This window comes from Notechis scutatus, chromosome 5 (genome assembly GCF_049901735.1).
Source record: "Notechis scutatus isolate UNSWTSFEM ecotype Mainland chromosome 5, rNotScu1.2, whole genome shotgun sequence".
Taxonomy (NCBI): domain Eukaryota; kingdom Metazoa; phylum Chordata; class Lepidosauria; order Squamata; family Elapidae; genus Notechis; species Notechis scutatus.
Window position 1 is genome coordinate 115,455,210 of NC_142013.1, and position 17,708 is coordinate 115,472,917.

At 44.0% G+C, this 17,708-nt stretch overlaps 1 protein-coding gene across 7 annotated transcripts in view; it reads right to left on the minus strand.

Moving 5' to 3' along the window:
- The window catches only part of FGFR3 (fibroblast growth factor receptor 3), a 66,935-nt gene that overhangs the window by 33,239 nt on the left and 15,988 nt on the right, over window positions 1-17,708 (minus strand). For all 7 annotated transcript variants that reach the window (XM_087967460.1, XM_087967461.1, XM_087967458.1 and 4 more), the window contains exon 2: window positions 6,763-7,026. In XM_087967460.1, coding sequence (XP_087823586.1) covers window positions 6,763-7,026 — 264 coding nt within the window. The remainder of the gene's footprint in view (window positions 1-6,762; window positions 7,027-17,708) is intronic.

Consider the following 17,708-nt stretch of genomic DNA (forward strand, 5'->3'; position numbering starts at 1 on the left):
GGCCCCTAGAGCTGGAAACGACTAATGTTTGGTTTGCCTGCACCAAAAGTTTGCTCTCCGTAGAGATCATTGTTTCAAGAGGAAAGAGAGAATTCTACGCTGGTTCTGGATCTGCGAACCTTCTCATCAGTCTTGCCTGTTAGGCTCCTTTTGAAATACGGCACAATTTTGCAGCGAAACAGTTTGGAACAGTTACAGGGGCAGTTGGTGTAAAACAAAAAGAATTTTAATGAAGCAAGTAACAGGTGGAAGATCATGAAAGAGAGATGCAAGCTGGAGCGAAAGAGACATTTCTCCAACCAGTTAGAATCATTCATCAGCGTGCGACAGTTTGGCTCCAGACCTTGTGGGTCCTCCTTCCCTGGAGGCTTTTCAAGAAGAGACTGGGCAGCCACTTGTCAGGAACGGGATGTGGGGTCTCCTGCTTGAGCAGGGGGTTGGACTAGAAGACCTCCAAGGTCCCTTCCAAGTCTGATGCTGGTGTTCTGAATACGGCCGCCCTAAAGATTTGGAAAAACAAAACCCAGCAGATTTTGGGACATCTCTCTATTTCTCAGCTGAGAAACTTTCTCAAGGAAATTGAGACATCTGTGAGAACATCTTCTTCCCCTGTGGAGCTGATAAAGTGATTAAATCAAGACTTGAGTACAGACGACGGGTGGCCTCCCTGCTATCTTCATGTTTGAGATCCTGGAATTGTCCCTCTCGGCTTCGGGCTCTGGGTTCTCTTCCGGGGGGGGGGGCTTATCTTCCCATTCCCCTGTTTACTGTCGCTGGAATCAGGCACATCATGAGCGAATCAACGTGGTTTTGGCATGGGGCAATGTGGAAAGAAGAGAGACGGCAGCCTTCCCTGAGGTTTCTGCCTGGGGATGTGTGAACCCATATGAGGTAGGAGGACCAAAGAAGTGGAAGCCTTCAACTCAAAGGCCCATAAGCCCCCGTGGGGAATCGTACGAAGAAGGGTTGCAGGAACTGGGTGCGTCTAGTGAGTCTAATGAAAAGAAGGACCAGGGGAGACAGGATAGCAGCCTTCCAATCTCTCAGGGGCTGCCCCCAAAGAAGAGGCAGTCAAGCTATTCTCCAAAGCACCTGAAGGCAGGACAAGAAGCAACAAGGATGGAAACTGATCAAGGAGAGAAGCAACCTAGAACTAGGGAGAAATTTTCCTCACAGTGAGGACAATTAATCAATGGGAACAACTTGCCTCCAGAAGCTGTGAATGCTCCAACACTGGAAGTTTTAGAAAAGAGGTTGGACAACCATTTGTCTGAAGTGGTGTAGGGTTTCCTGTTTAAGCAGGGGGGTGGACTAGAAGATCTCCAAGGCCCCTTCCAACTCTGTCATTCTATTCTATTCTACCTCCTCCTCCTGGTTGGGCAGGATTAATTCATGAACCAGGTTATCTTAGTATACGGCAAGGGTTCCCAACCGGTGAAGAGTTCCAACTGGCCAGACTTCAACTCCCAGAATTCTCAGCTCTGGCCATTCTGAGTGTGGAATGCTGGGAAGTGAAGTCCACATAAATAGAAGTCATTCCAGCTGGGAAACACTGGTGTAGGGCAGGGGTCTCCAACCTTGGCAACTTTAAGACTTGTGGACTTCAGCTCCCAGAATTCCACAAGTCTTAAAGCTGCCCAAGTTGCCTGGTCTGCTGGCTGAGGGATTCTGGGAGTTGAAGTCCACAAGTCTTAAAGTTGCCAAGGTTGGAAACCCCTGGTGTAGGGCATCGAAATGTAGATGATGGGGTTTTTTTTCAGGTGTGCGTTGCGCAGGGCTATAAAATAGTGGTGGGACATCAGTTGGGCAGTTGTGACTCCTAAAATGGCCCCATTATCGATCTGCTCTCCATCTCTCTTTCTTCCCTGGAGATTAAAAATGGATGGAGAATGGCTGTTTTGAGACAGAGTACACCCAAAGAAAAGGATTGTCTATTTATCTCTCCACAGAAATGTCCCCCGTCTTTTTTTTTTAAAATGTCCCCAGGGACTCAGATAGCGGAGCTTTAAAAGTTGAAGATTAAACCAAGAGGGCACTAAACTCCACATTAAGTAACTATTGTATGTTAAATATTAATTTGATACGATCCTTTGCATATGACATGAGATACATGGTGCAGCAGTAAAACATGATTTTTTTTGGGGGAGGGATAGGATTGCATGTTTCCACTGGCCCACACGGCTTTGAAATGTGGAAAAAGCCTTTATTTACAGTCCCAAAGCTGCTTGTTCAGCTACGACTTTTCAAGGGATCCAGCATCATTTATGCAGACCTATTTAAGACGCCAAGGAAAATCATTAAAAGCAGATTATGCTAATGTAAAGCGATTGGTACCAGTTGCAAATTGAGGGATTCTCCAGGGCAGCCAACCCTCCTCAGCCACGCTCTGAAGGTAGCAGCATCACAGAGGCCAATGGCCTTCTTAGTTTCCTTCTGCCTTTTTACGGGATGGTTTTAAATGTTTAAAAGGGGAGGGGGGTTGTCTGAAATGGCATAAGGTTTCCTTCTTGAGCAGTTGGTTGGACTAGAAGACCTCCAAGGTCCCTTCCGCCTCTTGTTATTCTGAAGCAGGGGTCTCCAGCCTTGGCCCCTTTAAGACTTGTGGACTTCAACCCCAAGCAAAGCTGGCTGAGGAATTCCGGGAGTCGAAGTCCACCAGTCTTAAAGTGGCCAAGGTTGGAGACCTCTGTCCTGAAGCACCAACCCAACCACATCCTTTCAAAAGGAACAAGATGGCTGACTGAACGTAAACTCAGGTGGTCCCCCAAGAAACCTCACCTGTGCTACTACAGGGGTGCCTTATATCCAGCCAGACCCAGCAGAACATCTGTTTTCTAAACAAGCAAGGACATCCTGTGAGCCTACGTGTGGCATCTCTTAAGGAAGATCTTAGATGGGTCCACAGCGGTTGCTTGGGCTTTGGCGACAGCAAAATTGGGCTTTGGCACTAGTCAAGGTTGAGGCTGCAGTCTGGGCCTCAGGGCTGTTGAGGGCTACAAGGTACCTGCCCAGATTTCCAGCGCTCCTGACGCTGCCTCTCCTTGTCAAAGCAGCCGACTCTTTGGAAAAACGGCAGCCAGCTTAAGAGACTTTTGAGCTCAGAAGAAACTGGGCGGGTTGCAAATAAACAGAGACACATATTTCTGCTTCCCCTCTTGAGTTTGGTTTCTCTTCAGATGGTATATCAATCTTCTTCATTCAGCGGCAACAATGGTTTTTGGCTCCTGGTTTGTCTCGCCCCATTTCCCAAGCATATTAAGCTACTGGTTGTTCCAGTTCCAATTCCTCTTGGCCCGAACATTCATAATGCGGGGTCCAATCGTTTGTCTAAATAAGGAACTGAAGTGCAGTATCTGTGCCTTTCTGCCTCAGGTCTTCATTCACAAACAGGGGCTGCTCCGTTCAATAGGCTTCGCGTCGCTTGCAGAATGCGGTTGAAGGCAGAGAAAGAGACAGGGATCACGGGGCTTAACGTGGGCTTAACTCGGGCCTACCTTGATTCATAAATCTCACATTCAAGGGAGTCTCTTTTTACAGGGAGACATTAATCTGTACCACTTTGTAAAGGATAAGAAGATAAGAGAATCCGAATCTATGGAAGAATGCGTAAAGGTGGTTTTTTTTTTTTAAGGGTACGAGGCTTAGTGATTCTCCCCTTTAAAGTTCATGGACTAGCTCCTGATTTTATAATGTGGAGTCTATTCGGATTCGTGTCACTGGATTATAGCAATCATTTTCTCAGTTATGTATATTAAAAGTTTGGATTGTCCTTTCAGTCTTTTGTTTTCGCTTGGTATGCAAATTCTTAGGACTGGCAAGTTTGAATAGAATAGAATAAGAGAGTTGGAAGGGACCTTAGGCAGGAAACCCTACGGCATGACTTTATTCCATTTTAATGCAAATTAATGATGAAGTGTTCCAATGATCCAGGTATCTTCAGAGTGTTTGGAGAAAGAAAAAAATCTGATGACACTGAATTCAGCTTCTGGGGGAATTTACAGTGTGAAATCCCCTCTTTTCATTCCACAAGAATACTTTAAATCAGTTTAGAGAACAATGGGTGTATGGAATGAAGAAGTTCAGAACTCAAGTTTTAATCTAATCAGGCTGAACTCCTGAGAAGTACTGGAGTTCCTGCTGGGCTATCGGGTCCAAAACTTGCACAATAATGCAAATATATATTTTAAACATAAATACTAATAGAAATATACTGTATAATGTTGACCCTTTTACCACAAAGAGCTTTCATTATGGGGTCATCTTAAAATAGCAGGTAAATATTTGGGGGAGGGTAAAATGACTTTCTTATCTTACTTTGCATCATGTAGATTTTGAAGAAGGTGTTTAAAAATGTGCAGAATTCCAAAATAAGAGTTTGATTCAGACTGTTTCTTGGCAATTAAACTCAAACTTTTGCTGTTCAAATTATTTGGATCAGGTTACGAACAAATTATCTAAGCTTCGGAAACCAGTACCCTTTTTTTCCCAATAGAAAACCAATAAAATGTCCTACTTCATTAATTAAAATGATTAGTAAAATTAATAAACCTCCCTGTAATTATTTATATGACCTCCAGAACAACGTATTAAAATGCCCTGCCCTGGTAAACACATGAAAGAATGCTTGGAATAACATGAACATTGCAGTCTTAAAATTAGGTTAATACAATAACCGGTTTGCATGTACAAATATAGAACATCTCGGGGAATGTTTGGTAACGGTTTGCATGTGCTCATGTGGGACGTTTTTTATGATGCCTGCTGGGTTGCAATGGGAATAAAAAATAGGATTTGAATAACATATTTGGACAACTACCCTGAATCCCTTTGGCCTTCCTCCTTCCATGTTTCAGAGAGCATTCCACCACCTGCGTGAACAGTAAGCCTAAATTTAACTTATTTTAGCTTAGAATTCAAGGGTACATAATGTGAAATTCCAGGTACAGGGTGTGCTCTTGGCATCTTTTCCAAAAGTTGTTCCTGAATTTTGCTGTTTAATATGCTAAAGGGGAGAAATACTACAGATGCAAAGGAGAATTACATTATTAAACAATCTGGTGCAGGGATCATATATTGGATTAACAGACTGGACACACACACACACACACACACACCAATTTAGGCCCACAGCCTTGTAGCTCACCAGAAACCATCGTTTCTCAAACCCAACTCACAGAGAGAAATTAGGAGGAGAGAGGGCTACTCTTTTGAATTCTTGGAGGAGACGGAGTTAAAAATCTAACCAATAAATACGAACAAAAATGAAATTGATATAATTCCATTCCAATTTCTTTGCCTTTGCTCCTTTACTTACTAAAATGCATTCAATCAATAAGAAAAAAATATGCACTCTACTGTCACCCAAAGAAAGAACCGACTTTAACGGAGACCTTGTGAGAAATCTATATATTAATCCTTTCTCATCAAAGCCGAGTTTGACAAAAGTACCAACTCACATCGCTGGGGTAAAACTCTTCCAAAACGAGACTTTAAGTAGGATCAAGAGTCTTGTGCGAACACAAACATAAGGAATGGCAATAACCTTTATTTACTGTCAAAAAGAAACCCAGACTTACCAGTAAGAAGCGCCGTACACAAAGGGAAACAATAAAAGGATTAAAATTCACAAAGAGGTAAGGGAACTGGTTAATCTGAGCTGTGATGCAGCCGGATTGAACAAGTGTAAATATTTAACGACTTGGAAGCCTCGACACTTCGCCCTGCAAAGCAACCCCAATTGTGCATTTCTCTGCAGACAAATCCGCCAGTAAGAGGCAAACTCTCCCCTCACCAAACCGGCCAGGATAATTTAGCATTAAGGAGGCTATTAAATCTGTGTGAGAAGCCACAGAAAAAAGGGCACCACACAATAGAGCGGGCGTAACAGGCTCGATATCCCCAGCTGGCACGGCCACAGCGGATCCTGTATTCAGATGTTATTGTATCCCTCCTCTCCTAAATGGAGATGGCCCAGGCCCGAATCTTGCCAGGGTGAAGGCAGGCACTCCCGCACGGGAACATGGGAAATGTTAACTGGCTAGCCAGGCTGAAGGGTCCTTTCATAGACCACCCTGGCAGGCCGAAGCAGGTTGCTTCAATAGCAAGCTGGACCAGGAGGGGATCCAAATGTTCAACTGGAAGACCATCAAAGGCCCCATTCAACGTTCCTCCTCTGGCTCGGGATATGGGGAGCCATCCTAAGAGCCACCAGGGACCCCATATTGAAGGCAAACTTTGACTAAGACCTGAGGTGGCATTCGAACATTTGTGGCCGTCCAATGACAAAACTAAGAAGACTTCAGACTGACGTGGCTGACTCACCTGAGGGTGGTTTTCTTGCAGATGTTTCCTTACTCAAACTGGGTAACATCATCAGTGCTGGTGTTGCTAGCTTAGAGATGATGTTAGCTAGTTTGGGTAAGGAAACATCTGCAAGAAAACAACCAGACTCACGCATTAAAGACCCCACAAGTCTTCCTCCTCCTCCTCCTCTACAAACCCCACTCCCCTCTATCATTGATGATGCTACCTTGTTTGGGTCATGAAACATCTGCAAGAAAACAGGCAAACTCAGAGACCCTCAAGGATCCCACAGTCGTCCTCCATGCCTCCTCCTCCTCCTCCTCCATTCTAACACTGATGATGTTTCCTAGTTGGGTCATGAAACGTCTGCAAGAAAACCACCAAGCTCAGAGAGCACCAAGGACCTCTCATTTCAACCTTGAGTTACAAATAAATTCTCCTTTATTGCTACTGACTCACCTGTAACTCGGACCGTAAAGTTCCTGAGCATTTCCACCGAGTGCCTCTTCTTACAGCTGTACAGGCCTGAATCGTTGTAGGACACATTTATAATCCTCAAGAGTTTTTGACCAAAATGAGTCCGGTTGGTCGGTGAAATCCCAACGCCATCTTTATACCAGAGGAGAGATACAGGTGAGTCCGGAGTACTGCACTGAAGTTCAACTGTATCACCACTTCCAACCACCAACGCTTCGAGGAAACCCGTTTCACTCCTTAAATCATCTGCAAGAAAGGTATTTTGAGAAAAAGCTCATCAGGTTCTCGAGCCTTTGAGATACATTAAATCCGATTATACAGTAGCATTGATGGTGTTCAATGGGGTAAAAACATTGACTGATTAGGTACTATCATGTCCCTGTTGATTCTTAGCAACCACATAGGGAGGTTTTGTCCGGGATAATCCAATCATATCATGGGATAAAGATCAGTATGTAGGTGAGCTTCTCTCCAAATGATTTTTCATGGTTTTCGTTTTAGCTAGCTATCAGTTCCAAGGAATCTTTGATTGCTTATTTGGAATAATTAACCAGTGGAACCACTTGCCTCCAGAAATTGTGGGGGCTCCATCACTGGAGGCCTTTAAGAAGAGTCTGTACGGTCGTTTGTCTGAAATGGTGGAGGGTCTCCTGCTTGGGCAGGGGAGTGGACTAGAAGGCCTCTGGGGTCCCTCCCAACTCTGCTATTCTGTTATCATTGCATCTGCTCCTTTGGCTTCTCACTTCAACCCTTATCTAGATTTTTAAAGCTCTTATTAGCCAAACTTGTACACAGTGCACCTCCCTTCCCTCTTCCCAGCCTGCTTCCTTAAATCGGCTCCTTCCTCCCCTTCCTCTGGTTGCTATTTCCTATCTTCTATACTATAAATTGCTTTTCCATTCCAGGATGGACCTGTAGAACGTGCGCATCATAAGGAATATGAACCTCAGGTGTACAGGAACGGTTTCTCTCCCCGTGACTGAAGAATTGCCTCTCATGCGGGCGTTCCACAAATCCTCTGCTCTTCCAAACTGATCAAGAATGTCACAGTTACCAGGCTAATCTAAGGTTGAGAAGGATCTGTGCCCAACATCCCAATGGCAATCTGCTAAACGGTATCACAGTTCAATTACAAGGGGGTCCTCGTGCGTTGTTGTTTTCTTTCATTCATCGCTTCCTGAAATTCCACCTCTGGACACGCAATCCTGCTTTTTACAATCAGTTTTTCAAAGTAGGTAGTCCTTGCCTCAGTTTCAGTGAAAGTGAAACAGCGGAAGAACAATACTCAGCACATTTGGAAATCTCTGCACTGAGGATAATAAAATTGTCCTCCTGGGAGATTACAGGTTGCCTGCAAACCTAGCATATTTCTCTGGGGAAGAAAGAAAAGAAAGCTGCATATTTTCCTGTGCTAATCTTCCATACTAACTCAAGAGACAACAAATTAGATTGGATCAGACTTCAGTCAGAGCAACATAATCACAATCCCCTTTCTGGAGTTCCGGTTTTGGCTCCTGAAACATTTTGTATGCTCTCAGCACACCTTGTATTAGTAGATGTCTACGGAGACCAGAAAATCCAGCTGCCTCTTGAAAAAGCACCTCTGGGACTCCTATTAGTAGGTTGGCCAAATGATAGATAAATAGATAGATAGATAGATAGATAGATAGATAGATAGATAGATAGATAGATAGATAGATAGAAAGACTTCTTTATTGGCCAAGTGTAGTTGGACACACAAGGAATTTGTCTTGGTGCAAATACTCTCAGTATACATAAAAGAAAAGATACATTCATCAAGAGTCAAGAATCATCAGGTGCAACACTTAATCAAAGTCATAGGGTACAATAAGCAATCAAATCATACTAGGAAACAGTCAATATAAATTGTAAGGATACAAGCGACCAAGTTACAGTCATACAGTCACAAGTGGGAGGGGATGGGCGATAGGGAGTGATGAGAAGATTAATAGTAATAGTAGTGCAGACTTTGTAAATAGTTGGACCGTGTTGAGGGAATTATTTGCTTAGCAGAGTGATGGCTTTCGGGGGAAAACTGTTCTTGTGTCTACTTGTTCTGGTGTGTAGTGCTCTATAGCACTGTTTTGAGGGTAGGAGTTGAAACAGTTTATGTCCGGGATGTGAAGGGTGTGTAAATATTTTCACAGCCCTCTTTTTGACTCAGGGTGCAGGATACATATGAATGCTTATAATTTCATGGGTGTCAAAAGTCCTAGTCTTAAGAAGTCTTATGCCAACTTCAGACCCTTCTCTGAAGTTCTCCTCATAAGCCCCTCTTCCAAGAAATCCATGGCCTGTGAGGAGGGGGGGGAGGTATAGGAAGAAGGTGTCCACAGGTGTGTACCAATTGCAGATACTCATGGAAAAGTAGGGCCAAGAGTGAAGTCTGCCACCATTTTTCCTCACGCCTGAGCCATGTGGACCAACTGCATGGAAGAATCCAACTGTTTGCTGATGCCATTAAAACTGTGGCACAGAAAGCAACAAAATTTAATTTTAAAACATCCGTTGGAAGTTTTTTCTCTCACGCTGTGTCTGTTAGTGGAGTTGACAGGACACTTCCCAAAAGAGCGAAAGGGGCACTTTTGTGTGGCTGGCCACGGTCTGAGCTTAGAAAGGCGCTGTTGTTCTTAGAACTTGGTTTCCAAAGGAAGCCCTGGACTCCTCGCATAATGGCTTGAGACAAGATTTAGCACCTACCATCCCTCCTCCATTTTTCAGTCCTCCTCAAAACGTGATTAACATGCTTGCTTGCTTGCTTGCTCTGTGCCACTTTGCAAAGGGCCTTTTTCATCCCAACTCTTCCCCCGCCTTCGGCTGGCAACTCTGCAGATAAATGTTCTCCATTCTTATGGGTCTCCCTGCCCTTTTGCCGCCTCCCTCAGATTAAATCTTCCCTTAAAATGGACAGCTGGCCTCCAACATCTCAAGATGAAAATGCAGGATGCTGAAGCTCCCCCAAAAAGCTTCATTGGAAAACAAAAACAAAAAAAACAACCTTTGGATCATTCAACAAAGGGCACAATGGCCAAACTTTTGCTTGGCAAACTAATTAAAACGGAAGCCACCACGGTCCAGAGCCAGCATCTAGGGCCAAACCAGGAAAAGGGGGTCAGGAGAGAGAAAGGGCTAGGGGGGGCTTAACTCCATTCAGAAACCAGCTTCCAACTGGGATTATGCTCAGTGCGCATTAATTGTCATTCCAACTACAACCGTCCTAGTTTCAGTGTGAAGTTTACTCTCCAGTGCACAATGACTGAAAATCACCATTGGTTGCAGTATTTTTTTTTCCACAGCAAGTAAGAGAACTTTTAAGAAGCATAAAAGCCCTCAAAAACTTGGCCTTGTGTTGTTTTTTTTCAGCTTTCCATCATTCCCATTCATTCCCAAAACATGTAATCTCATTGTTGCTCGAGTACATAACCGTGTTTTTATACTTCCCTAGGCACAAGAAATAATGAATCTAAAATCAACAGCAGAACATAATAAAAATGGGATGGCAGCCCAGGGGAACAGCGGGAAGTTTTAAAATATGAACAAGTTTCGATGCCAAGGACTAAGAGGTTCCTCTGAACACAGCATAACTTCTTTGTGATGATGAGCCCTGTGGTTTCTATGCAAATCTCCTTCTGAAGGAGCTAAACATCGCCAGTCCATAAGAATGAACATCAGTGCCCCGATAAGCTGGTTGAGGGTATGACACCTTGAGTGAAATCTCTGAAGAATTGCACCCATTCACCCTTTCTATCAGAGGTCTCCAAACTTGGCAACTTTAAGACTTCTGGGAGTTGAAGTATACAAGTCTTAAAAGTTGCCAAGTTTGGAGACCCCTGCTATATATGCTGAAAAGCTCAGTGGGCCAGGCCCCTAAATCTTGACCATCAAAATGTTCTCCTTTTATTCCTTTCTAGAATCTGTCAGGTGCATTGCAGGAGAACCTCAATAGTGCAAAACGTGAAATTTTCAATTCAGAAGACCACAACGAACAGTAGCCACTTGGGAAATTCATCCCAAAGGTGCCTTCACCCCCCCCCCAAAAAAAGTCAACTTGGACATCCTTGGGTTTTTGGGTTTTTTTGGAAACATTTCACTTCTCATCCAAGAAGCTTCCTCAGTTCTTTTTGGAAGAGGAGTAAAACATTTTGGAAGGAAAGAAAATTGAAGAAAATCCAGTTCCCTTTGGGGGAAAAAGCAGCTTTGGGACAACCATGACCTGAATGATTGAGAATCTCCATAGACATAAAGAAAGGCATATTTATTTATTAAATTTATATATCTGTTTATCTCAAGAGAAATGTCTCAAAAACCCAAGGGAAAAATAAGTCTGGAGAACGCAGTTTGTTCAGGATTGAGCACTCCTGATGACTACCTCTTCATCCAAGAAGGGGGTGTTGGTAACTGAGTTTTGGTGCCTTCCTTTCTTCAGAGGGGACAACTGGGTCCTTCCCTAAGAGAGATGACGGCCAGTTCTGCTTCCAAGCCTTGCATTCTAGGCTTCCGGGATTCCCATGACAAGAACTGTTGGAGGCAGGTATGGAGGCCAACTACTTTGCATCCAAAGTCAGCCATGGATGCTCTACCTGTCAGCTGAGCCTGGACAAAGTAAGTGATAGCATCGCCCAAGACCAAAAAAACAAACAAAAAGGCTCTGGATCTGTAGCATCTTTCTCATTCTGAATCTTGAACTCCATGTACCTCTGCTTTTGTTTCTTGGTGCAAGGTCATCTCATGTACAGTTTTAAAGTTGAGTCCTTTGTATTCGTTATTCTGGACTCTGTAATTATATAATCCTAGCCAGTATATGTATGTGAATTTGTTTGCAAGTATACATTTTTGTGAAGTTGGTAAGCAACACCTTCAATTATTTCTTAGACCACCATCTCTTCTGAATCGGATCCTTTCTTTCTCTTACAGTTCTGCTCCACTTTCAACAACCCCAATTTCCCAATTTCCTGTCTTTTAAGAAATGTCTTGTTTACATTTTGCCTTGAACTCCCAATGACAATCTCTGGGCAAACAACTACAGAGTCCAAAGCTTGGCGCTATCAAAAGTCATGATAAAGTGGGGAGATAAATCATTTCAAGTTGAGTTAGAATGCATACATTCCAAGGTTTGAGCAGAGAAGGAAGGAAGGAAGGAAGGAAGGAAGGAAGGAAGGGAAGAAAGAAAAGAAAAGAGAAGGAGAGAGAAAAAGAGAAGGAAGGAAGGAAGGAAGGAAGGAAGGAAGGAAGGAAGGAAGGAAGGAAGGAAGGAAGGAAGGAAGGAAAAGAAAGAAAAGAAAGAAAAAGAAAGAAAAGAAAGAAAGAAAGAAAGAAAGAAAGAAAGAAAGAAAGAAAGAAAGAAAGAAAGAAAGAAAGAAACCTAAATTTTGAGTAACCAAAATCTCAAAGGTGCCCCTCCCTCTTGTAAGGATTCAGCATCTGTTTATTAGCAATGGCATTTCAATTTCAATGGCTTTGTCCACCCAACACACAAATTCGTGGTTAACCAAATTAAAATTAATGAAGTACGGTAATTCAGCTGCTTTGCACAACACAAAGAATTATAAGCTGGTGGAACAAGACACTGGGCCACAAACTCAAGAACTGGGCTTTAGCCTAGTAAGTTATTAAAACCCAGCCGTTGAGAAATAGAGACCGGTTACTTTGCCCATTGCTCTCACTCTTCCAAAATTCCCTTTTTTCCATGCAATTTTGGCTTTCCACTCCAGCAGTTACAAAGTGCCAATGTCCACATAAAAACTTTCTGTGCTCATGTGCTGCCTCAATGCACTTCTGCATTGCACAAAAGGGGGATTCGACCACTTGATGTACTTTCAGCACTGAATTAAAAATGCTACTTTCAGTTTAGCTATTTCTGGTTGACTTAACTCTTTGATCTGAAGATAATTTTCAATAATATTTGTATTTCTGGTTTAAGATGAGAGTCTGAGATACTTGCAATTGATGTTTCCAAGGAAACAATAATTGAAGAAATCCAACTAGCAGGAACTAGCACAGATGATATTACGTGAAACGTCTTCAAGAAAGCAACCAAACTCAGAGAGCACCAAGGATGACTTCTTCCTCCTCCTCCTCCTCCTCCTCCAAAATTAAATTTCCTTTAGACTTTCAGCTCATCTCCAAATTGGAGAAAAGCAGCTGTACCATGGCTGGACTTCACACGTACAGAAATGCTCGGATGAAACCTGCCTGATGCCTCCCTACCACGCATGGTGTTCCCTAGATATTCAAGTAGGAACATGCACATAAGGAGCTGCAGAGCTCATCCATTAGCACTTCACATAAATACATTTGATGGATTTCCACAGACATGTTCTTTCTCAGTGTCCTCAATGAAAATACTATTTTAATTATTCCGATCTTTGTTGCTGTCGCATCCTTCATCAGCTTCTCTCTCTTAGTCACTGTCGTTGTCATGAGCACAAAATGGAACAAAAAAAGAGTTGCTCATAACAAACCGCCTTGCTCACATAGTTAAAAGTTCATTCACCATAGAAATAACCATGGAAAGGACCTTGGGGGGTCATCTAGTCCAACCCCTTGCTCAGGAACTATGGGAACCACTCCAATGAAACTCTTTTGCACCAGGAGAACAAATTTCATTCCATGCTCTAAATACTCCGTTTCATCCTCCATCAAAGGTCACATATCTCTCCACACAAATCCTTCATTTCCTTTTAAACCAACTGCCCTTTGCAAGATTTACTCCTTTGCTAGCTGCAATACAGTGGCCATTATTTGCTGGAAATATTGTGGTTTGTTTTTTTTTAAAAAAAAAAAGAAATCTTGTTTTTCGAGACCCGGGAAGGGATAAATTAAACCCTTCAGCAGAGCCGTTCTTTTGGGTGTTCTTAAAGTAAACTTAACCTCTGGGAAGAAGCCCCCAATTCCCACCGCACACCCCTTTCCTCCTCTTTCCCATTCACGGCTGCCTGTTTGGGGGAACCTCTGTTGAAAGCACACAGTGTCCCCAGCCTTCCCTTTTGTGTGCCAGGTAAAGATGCAGGGCACAACACACGCCATTCACCAAAACACAAGGGCCTTCTATTTCGGGGCTAATTAAAACGGTGTTTTCAGCCTTCCAGTACTGGATCTACCTCCTTGCCTCCAAGTATGGAAACTGCTGAGAATTATGTTTCCTGCTTACAGCGTGAACCTTGCCAATGGTTTGTCAAACTCATTTTGTGCTGATGTACAAAACATCAGTCTCAAGACTTGTGGACTTCAGTGCCCAGAATTCCTCAGCAGCCATGCTTAAAGTTTTAAAATGGCCAGGTGTGGAGACGCCTGGAGACACGGGAAACCAATCTCTCTACGGGCAGTCCTTGTCTTCTGACCACAACTGAGGCCCAAACATCTGTTGCCAAGGGAAACGTTTCTTAAAGGAGTTCGTTAAAGGAGTGACAAAGGCCATTTTACGACCTTCCATGTCACAGCTGTTCAGTGAAGCACTGCAGTTGTTAAGTTAGTAACACGGTTATCAAGTGGACTTTGTCAGAAGGTCGCCAAAGGGGATCACATGACCCCAGGACCCTGCAACCATCATAAATGTGAACCGGTTGCCTCTGAGTTTTGATCCTATGGCCAAGGGGATGTTGCAGTGGTCATAAATGTAAAACACGGTCGTAAGTCACTTTTTTCAGTGTCGTCGTAACTTCAAATGGTCAGTAAACAAATTGTTGTAAGACTACCTGTTATTTCTTCTTCCTCCAGCACAGGAAACCAAGCTCCATTCTCACAACCCAAATGCAGAAATCGAGCAGTTTGTAAGTATCAATATATAGCCCAGGGGAAAAATATGAACCCAGCAGTCAAGCAATGGATTTCCCTTCCCCAAGAATATGAAAATAGGGCAATGTGTTTTGAAGCCAATGAGATGTTAGCACAAATGTTTATCTGAGCTGCTCTGAATATTTAAAGTTGTGGATTTTTCTTGAAGACTAATTAACTGTCCAAAGTACACAGGACCATCACACATCACCTCACTTTGTAATGTCACATTGGAAATTATGCTTCGCACACAGCAGGACTAGAAACCACCAAAGTGTGAAGCTTTGAAAAAGGAGACAAACATTATATTTTGGGAGGTTTAACAGATAACAGATAATCAGAGTTGGAAGGGACCTTGGAGGTCATCCAGTCCAACCCCTCCTGCTCTCCCAAGCGGGAGGCCCTACACCATTTCTGACAGATGGCAGTCCAGTCTCTTCTTGAAAGCCTCCAGGGATGAAGCTCCCACAACTTCTGAAGGCAACTTCTCTTCCACTGATTGATTGTCCTCGCTGTCAGAAAGTTTCTCCTTATTTCCAGGTTGAATCTCTCCTTGTTCAGCTTCCATCCATTATTGTTCCTTGTCTGGCCTTCAGGTGCTTTGGAAAATAGCTGGACCCCCTCCTCCTCTCTGTAGAAACCCCTCAAATATCGGAAGGCTGCTATCATGGCACCCCTAATTCTTCTTTTCTCGAGACCAGCCAAACCCAAATCCTGCAGCTGTTCTTCATGTGTTTTTGTCTCTAGTCCCCTCATCATCCTGGTTGCTTCTTGGTATGAAAAAGCTGGATAAAGGAGAGACATGTTTACGGAGAGCCAACACACGACACGGCACCCTTCGTAGAAATCTTGTTGCTTTTTAGAAAGGGCGCCCATGTTTCTTGCATTTGAATGCAAGGGTGAGAGAAGACCTCCCAAACGTTACTACCTCCTGAAGAACCTCAAATAATATTCTACGATCACCTTCCAGGACCTCTTTCCTAGCAGATCCTTTGGAGCAGCTGACCACTATGTTATCCTTGATGTTAAATCAAGACCACCTACAGGGGATAAATAAGCCGAAATAGCATGTGAAACAAAGAGGCATTTGATTTTAAAAAGGGGGGGGGGGGGGGAGGTTTCCTGTATTTTATTTTTTTTAGCAGAGGGATGGGAGCGTGGGGAAATAGAAATCTTCTCCTTGCCCTCTACAAGCCAAGCCAGTCAACACTCCAATCCGTGTGCAACTCCGGCAAAAAACTATGAATTTTCTGTGATCACATGACAATGACTTCTCTCCGACTTTTGAGAATATTAGTTTCAGTCCAAACTAGAGAAAATCTTTCTCGGAGCAACTGTACTCCTTTCTGCTGTCCTCCTCTTATTATTTCAGCTAATAGTGAAAACTGTGGATTTCTCTGCAGTGATGCACGGCTACGGGAGTTGGACCCTGGGGAGGGCAGAGAACTGAAGAGGCCTTTGAATTGGGGTGCTGGGGATGACTTTTGAGGGTCCCTTGGACTGCGAGGAGATCCCGAATCCGCCCTTTCCATGGGACAAAGGATGAAGCTGAAGCTCAGATACTTTGGCCACCAGATGGGAAGAGAGGACTGACTCCTTGGAGAGGACCCTGGTGTTGCGAAGGATGGGAGGAAGAGACAGCGACTAATACTTGGTGGACACCGTACCTTCACCGAGGTGTCTGAAGAGCTTTTTCAAGCCTTCAGCATCATGGTGTGACTTCACATTGCATTGGGAAGACCCCTCTGGAAAAAAACTGCTGACCAAAACAAGTAGTTTTTTTTCCCCTCCAATAAAGAAAAATATTTGTAGCCCAGGGGGAAATGAGGGGCCCTTGGTGCACCCTGAGGTAGAAACATCTGCAAGAAAAGAACCAGTTCAGAGCGTACCAAGGAGCCCTCAAGGAGTTGTTTTTTTAAAAAAAATATCCATCTACATGAGAATGCAAGAAAAGTCTATTGTTGCAATTTTAGGAGTTTTGCCGTGTTTTGATTAGAATTTCGGAGGTTGGTTGGTGCCACCTGGTGGCATTCTGTGGCCAAGCCCAAGCACCCCTCCCCCTCCCTCCCTGCCCAGGACTTCAGGCCAAGGGCGCAGTTACACCAGGGGTAGATGAGAAAGCAGCGTCATTATTTGCCATTAGCCCCACCCCCCCCGTGTGTGTTTGTGCATTTGTGCGCCTCCACAGATTACTTCTAATGAGATTCTTTCCCTCGAATGCAAAAAGGGTCTCCAACTTTGGCAAGTGTGGATGTGTGTTGAAGTTCTCCAGGCTTAAAGTTGCCCGAGTCGGGGACCCCTGCTCTAATGGATTCGCCATCACTCTTGCGCTGCTGGGTTTGGGGGGCTGGCTTGTTAAAATGCCTGCAACTACCTGCCCTGTGCTGTTGCGGGGCCATGAGATGGAAAAGGGCCCTTAAACATGAAAAGTTGATTATCCGCTTGACAAGTTTGCATCGTTTTTCCCTGCACAGAAGGAACGAAACTCTCTGGCCTGGCAATGCTGCTCTCTGTCCCCCAATAATTCGGATCAGGGAGCTTCCCCGAGGCTTAAATCCCAGGTGGGGTTTCACCTACAACAGTGCAGTGTTCAATGAGCGTTTGAAGTTGCAACAGCGCTGAAAAAAGACACTTATGACCGTTTTTCACCCTTACGACTGTTGCAGGAACCCCCAGAGTCACGTGATCGAAATTCAGACTCTTATTGATGATGGTTGCAGTCTTCAGACAAGACAAGCCAATGGGGCAGCTTGACAATGGTGTCTTAACAAATGCAATGATTCACTTAACAACTGTGGCAAGTAAAGCTGTAAAATGGGGCAGAACTCACTTAACAAACGTTTCACATATCTGCCTAAGTTTTGGGCTCAATTGTGGTCGTAACTCGGGGACTGCCTGTAGTGTACAAGATGAAGGAGTCCCGTTGTTCTCCTCATTTCCTCACTTCATTTCTTCTCTCCTGAAAAAGCAGGAGATTAAAAAAGGGGGAGGGACGTGGTGGCTCAGTGGTTAAAGACGCGGAGCCTGTCAATCAGAAAGGTCGGCAGTTTGGCGGTTCTAATCCCACGTACCGCGTCACGGAGTGAGCTCCTGTTCCTTGTCCCAGCAGCTTCTGCCAACCTAGCAGTTCGAAA